This window comes from Alosa sapidissima, chromosome 17, assembly GCF_018492685.1.
Source record: "Alosa sapidissima isolate fAloSap1 chromosome 17, fAloSap1.pri, whole genome shotgun sequence".
In the NCBI taxonomy this organism is placed as follows: domain Eukaryota; kingdom Metazoa; phylum Chordata; class Actinopteri; order Clupeiformes; family Clupeidae; genus Alosa; species Alosa sapidissima.
In genome coordinates this window covers 6196445-6202674 of record NC_055973.1, presented here as the reverse complement: position 1 = coordinate 6202674, position 6230 = coordinate 6196445, and the positions used below count along the sequence as shown (strand labels likewise).

The following is a 6230-nucleotide window of genomic DNA, read 5'->3' as shown; positions in this document are numbered from 1 at the left end:
CCCCAACCCAATCTCATTCCCAGGAGTTCCATCTTGTGACATCGTTGATGCAGCGCTGCCCGCAGTCTGCCTGATTAAGATGAAAGTCCTGCCAGAACCGTCAGCGCTACGGCGGGTTCCTCCACGGAGACGGGGGTCTCCAAACACCAACATTGTTTATGCATGAGCGGCTCGGTGCATGTGGATGTGTAAAAAAAGCACTGGGCTCCGTGACACCACGCCTAGCAGAGCAGCACATGAAACACACACACACACACACACACACACACACACACGCACACACACACACACGCACACACGCACACACACACGCACACAATCTACACGGGCTCACACACAGTGCACAGGGGCTTGACTGATGTGATGCATGCTACACTGTAGCTTCCATCTGTATCTCACAAGACGCCGCTCCAATGACAAACATTTCTCCCACGGAACCTATAGCACACAGCTAGACCTATCAATGAGTGAGTGTGTGTGTGTGAGTGTGCATGGATGGATGTGTGGCGTGTTTGCCGGCTCTCACCCAGGCTGGTCTGGGAGTTGGGGTTGACGTATTGATCTTTGCTCCACTCCACCATGCACTTGAGGATGGACACCAGACATTCCAGCCCCTTCTTTCTCAGGGTCAGCTCCTGAGGCGTACACACACACAACACACATACACACAGGTTCATATGAGGACGCGTAGAGGATTACCGTCTCAAAAAGGCATAGGAAAACAAATAAAATAGAATTGTTTTTACTATTTGAGGTTATAAAATAGGTATTCTGAGGAAAGTTAAATGTAAATGATCTAAAGATACTGCTCAATTCAGTAGGAAATAAATGTCACACAATTTACTAAAATATAATAGAGAGTATGGTTAAGAGTAAAATATAATAGAGAGTATGGTTAAGAGTAAAATATAATAGAGAGTATGGTTAAGTGTATATGCACAAGATACAATGTCTAATAATAAGATGCTAGGATTTTTTTTGGAACTGCTAGGAATTACTTGTTCAATGTTTTTTTTTTTTTGCGGAAGTCTTAGAAATTCAGCTTTAGACACCGTGCTATAGTCTATTTTCCCTGAGAATAAGTCTTTGTTGAAACTTTCCATGCCAAGAAAGTTCCATATGGAACCTTTTCTATGACTTTTCTTGGCACACAGCACCTTTCCACAACTTTTCCTTCGCTTACAAAGTAGATTATTTTAGGATTCTACCACAGGGATTTAAAACGTTTTCAGAAGATTTCAAGGAATACAGCAGGTTGACTTCCGAACAGTAAGCGGATAATGTCGCATTGCAGAAGTTGAGAACACGAAGAATAGAATGCTAAAACAGAAGCTTTGCCAATATAAAATGTCACAGGTTTTTTATTCATTACTGTGTGTCTTGGCTGACAGTGACAAATCCAGTGTGTTAAACAGCCCGAGAACAGCCTTCTCACCTGTACGGGGGTCGTGCCAAGCTCATGGCCTGCACGTCCCTGTGCAATCTTGGAAAGGTCATTGACGAGCCTTTCGAAAATATTAGCAGCATTCAAATCACAATCATAGTTCACATAAATGTCCACCACACTCTGGGCATCTGAAAGCACAGACAAGAAAAAAAAAATCAATACTTGAAAAAACAAGGACAGTTGGGGGAGGTGTGAAAGAGTTTCAAGGTTACTCACCGGCACATATCCTGGTAAGAGTCTGAATGACCATCCACTTATGGTCATAGGAGCTAGTGGACGTCTCAAGAATGTACAGAAAAATCTCCTTGAAAAACACCTGAGGAGGTAGAAGACACAGAAGCAATTATACACACAAGAAAAACGTTAAGCTCTTTGGCCTTGACAGACACACTGCATTCAGCAGTGACGGCTGGGAAGTGGAGAAGCGGCATCATCAGGAGGAGTGATGTCTGAAACAGGACGGAACTGCGGACGGAGACACACGTGGCAGATGGACTGGCGTGCTGGTGAGCAGAACATGCATCTTAGACACCCTGACCGCTGGCAGTACATCACATCACCACCAATGGGCTTAAGAGATGGGAGAACGAGGGAAAGAGATACGCAGAGAGAGAGAGAGAGAGAGGGAGAGAGAGAGAGAGAGAGAGAGAGGGAGAGAAAGTGTATGTGTGTGTGTGTGTGTGTATGAGCGATAGAATGAGAGAGTGAGAGAGTATTCAGAAGATAGGGAGAAGAGGGAGAAGGATGGATGGGAGGCCTGGAGAGATTAAGCAGGAGAGGGAGACAGAGAGTGAGTGAGTGAATAAGAGAGAGAGAGAGAGAGAGGGAGGGAGGGGGGGTATATGAATGAGAGAGGCAGCCAGAGAGGAGAGAGAGAGACGGAGTTGGACAGGGAGAGGGGGAGCGAAAGAGGAAGACGGAGTGAGACAGAAGGAGGGAGGATGAGAGTGAAAGATTGCGCTGCATCTGGGCAAAATGACAGGACTTCATTTCTGGACAGCTCTCGCCTACTTTCACCCTGTCAGCAAGCTGCTCAGCTGACTGATGTGAACAGTTGCAAGTAGGTGGGGGGCCGTGTGTGTGTGTGTGTGTGTGTGTGTGTGTGTGTGTGTATGTGTGTGTTTGTGTGTGTGTGTCACAGGAATGGGGTAGCACCACACCTCAATTTGCATCTTGAGATGGGTCTTGAAGTTGGACAGCAGCGTGAGGAAGATGGAGAGCGAGAGCTCGAAGACCTCGGGCACGGCCGAGACGCCGTTCTTGGAGAGCGCCACGCACAGGTACTGCTTGATGGCGTTGATGAACATCTCGTTGGTCTTGAAGATGGGCCCGGCGTTCTGCAGGATGGACAGCAGCAGCTGCAGCGACAGCACCTTCGACCGCAGCTCGTGGGACCTGCGGAGAGGGGCAGGGCATGGCAGGGTAGGGTAGGAGGTCAACATCAAAGGTCAAAGTTCAACATGGAAGCGAGACAACAACATTAACACGGCAGATGGCGGGGACATGAGGCTTAATTGGTTATTGTGACACTGCTGGGGTTCATCAGGAGAGCAGGTGGCCAGGGAAGGCTGTGGTCAGTGCATTTAATAATAGGACACTGAAGGCCCCCGCACACAGGCACCAACATGAGTGTGGCACGCTCCACTTTCAACGTTCGGTTATAATAGATTCCATTGTTTTCAATACAAGCCCGCACACCTCCACCAAACCCTTTCGCCACTGCCGTGTAGATCACCAATCAGTTCTGTTTTTGCTGCTCAATAAAATCCAGTGTTCAGTGTTCCAGTCTCAGTAAAATCCAGACATCATTAATCAATATGTTAGGTCACTAAATATAGGCTACACAATTTAAGATTCTCAGGCACATCTGTGTTGGTAAATAGAGCACTATAACACAACATATTATGAAATTGTATCATGAGATCCCTGTAATATACTGTTCTCACAACATTGAGGTCTAGACATGTTTTCGCTACATTGTAAAACCACCAGAATTCTAATAGATAGTTTGAACAATGACAGGAAGTGATTTCTATGGCATACCTTCAGAGCGGGACAGTGGGTGCAAGCGCGCCCAGTGGACAACGGCTCTTTCTACACGCAAGATTTAATGCTCTCCTGTTCACTTCCCGCCACAGAATTGGATTAAACCAGATTTTACAAAAAAGTAACAAAATAAACACTGTTTTTTCCCCTGTAAACACGACAAAGCGGATGTTACTACTTAATCATGTCCGCGTTTGTTTGTCAACAGAAACATACATTTGTTTGTTTCAAATGAGTCAGCAAACACTGAGCCATACATCTAGAAAACGCACAATAATTCAGCCATAAATAACCTCCACACTGAGCATGGAGGACCTTTTGAGAGGCTGGAATGAGTATTCTGGTGGCGCAACACCATTTCTCATTTTGAGACTGGACGGCCGCACCAGTCCCCCAAAGCAATCAATATGGAGGACGTCAAACAGCTGAATCACTTCATCTCTTCAACGTGTGGGCTCTCTGGCAAAGAACAAACAGGCCCAACAAACACCCTCAAACAGGCCCAACAACACGACAACACCCTCAAACCGGCCCAACAACACGACAACACCCTCAAACAACCGCTGACTGCTATTGAGGGACTGATTTAGAAATAGATACACTTTAGAAGACTGTACCAAAAAACAATGAAGGTAGAAACTCAACATCTGCAACTGTGAATGAATATTGCATTTTAAAATAATCTGGTAAGGCAGGTCTTGTTTACTTAATGGATACTTCAGCAATGTGGCATAAGCACTAATACTTGGGTAATAATCTGCAGAGTTGCGTCATAAAAACACTGTAAAGACTATCCCACACTATCCCACTCCTGATATGGTTTGTCTGCTGCCACACCCTCAGATGGCCTTCTATTAAGACAGAAAATCATTCTTTCTTGCTATGTGATTTCAAAGTTATCAGTTGAAGTAGTTGTGAGGTAAATCTCTTGGGGCAGGGTTGTGGGTGTCTGGGTGTGAGAGTGTGTGTGTGTGTGTGTGTGTGTGTGTGTGTGTGTGTGTGCTGGAGGGCTGGGGTGATGGTGTGGAAGGCCACAGTCTCTCTATCACACAGAAAGATCAATACTGCAGCGACAGACACTGCAGCCAGGCAGAGCTGCTCTCCACCGCCATGCGTGCCTGATGGAAATGAATGACTGTTCTCTAAATGCCTTTGTCTGAAACATCTCTGTCTCTTATGCCCTTCGCACTCTCCCTCTCTCTCGCTTTTTCTTTCCCTCTCTCTCTCCCCCTCTATCTTTCGTTCCCTCTCTTGCACACAAATAGACACTCTCCCCTCTCACATATTTGTGCACCCAGAAAATTGGACACTTTTTCATACACAGACTCAAAAACACAGACACACATGCGCACGCACACACGCACACACACACACACCATGACAGCTCAGCTCTTCTGGGAAAAGGACTATTCCTGACACCAAGAGTAAGCACCTCTCCCCCTCTCACAGCGCCACCTCTCCCCCTCTCACAGCGCCACCTCTCCCCCTCTCACAGCGCCATCTCTCTCCCTCTAGGTCTCCCCAGGGCCACAGCAGCATTATGCAGGACACCAGCCATCTTGGATTGAATTACATACACAAACCAGATTCACTAAATCTACTTACACATAGCATGCCAATCAGATTTGGAAAAGTTGCAGTCCTCTGTGAATGCAACCCAGTTGGCAACCACATTCACAAATTGTATTGAACCAGCTCAGATGTGATTAGGCCCTCTGGTTATGTCCAGTGGGGGGAAATATAGTGTATTTTCTCAGGAGGGTGGTTTTATGCAGGGGTGGAAAGGAGGCTTACTTTGGATCTGGGGGACCATCGGAGAGGGGCTTCATAGACAGCTTGCAGAGAGAGCGGAAAACTAAGAAGGCATCCTTTTGCAGAATGTGGGAGAACTTGGCACCAGGTGCAGGCCCTGTAGTTCCCGATTCCTAAAACACAACAAAGCAGAGTAGTTAAAATATAATTAAAAAAAACATCAACACTGGCACTGAAAAAAATCAAACAAACATGCTTTGTTGTTGTCATCAACACAGTTCAAAGTTCAAATTTCATAGTTAGTTAGGATTCCTGTAGACATACTGATATTCATCAAACCTAGCAACTTTAATCCAAATTCATTGCTTGGTTTTGTGAACATAAGTCATCAGATGAATCACTTGGCCACACTAATACAGTCATTAGCCCACATAAGACCCACTGCTGTCAGCAGGTTAAATAAGCAGCGCACAGCCCTGTAGCATAGCAACCAAACACCATCCTCCACTCCTTTAGTTAAAAGCCCACTGCTCTAACTCCTGGCTGTTGTAGGCTGCATCTGGAGACCTACCACAGAGTCTGGCTCAGTCTAGCAGACCTGATGCTGCTAATGCTGGCCCTGAGGGACATCGGGTGTGCACTGTGCGCACATTACAGCCATGTGCGTTTGATTACCGCTACGACTAAAACCTGCAGGATGGAGCGGGAAAGCCTCAACGGCACACCAGCTTGCATTGATGCGGATTCGGCCAAGATCTAGCTCCGATTTCGGCACAGATGTGGTTCAAAGAGTCCAACCAGATCCTAGCTGGATGCATCCAAGAAGTTGGTTATGTGTGCGCAGTTTGCGCACGTCCAAAAGAACGAAGAAAACAAGGCAAAGAATGTCCACAGCTGGATTGGCCAGGATAATTTATTTCAATGCTTTGATTCTGAACGATCTTCAGAACCTGGTGGTACCTGAGGAAGTGCGCAACTGTGTGTT

The 6230-nt window shown here is 46.3% G+C and overlaps 1 protein-coding gene across 6 annotated transcripts in view; it reads right to left on the bottom strand.

The window, feature by feature from the left end:
• The window catches only part of arfgef1 (ADP-ribosylation factor guanine nucleotide-exchange factor 1 (brefeldin A-inhibited)), a 65844-nt gene that overhangs the window by 33770 nt on the left and 25844 nt on the right, over positions 1-6230 (bottom strand). For all 6 annotated transcript variants that reach the window (XM_042067395.1, XM_042067397.1, XM_042067399.1 and 3 more), the window contains 5 exons: positions 5288-5418; positions 2608-2842; positions 1664-1763; positions 1436-1575; positions 527-635 (listed from right to left, as the gene is read on the bottom strand). In XM_042067395.1, the coding sequence (XP_041923329.1) occupies positions 527-635; positions 1436-1575; positions 1664-1763; positions 2608-2842; positions 5288-5418 (715 nt within the window). The remainder of the gene's footprint in view (positions 1-526; positions 636-1435; positions 1576-1663; positions 1764-2607; positions 2843-5287; positions 5419-6230) is intronic.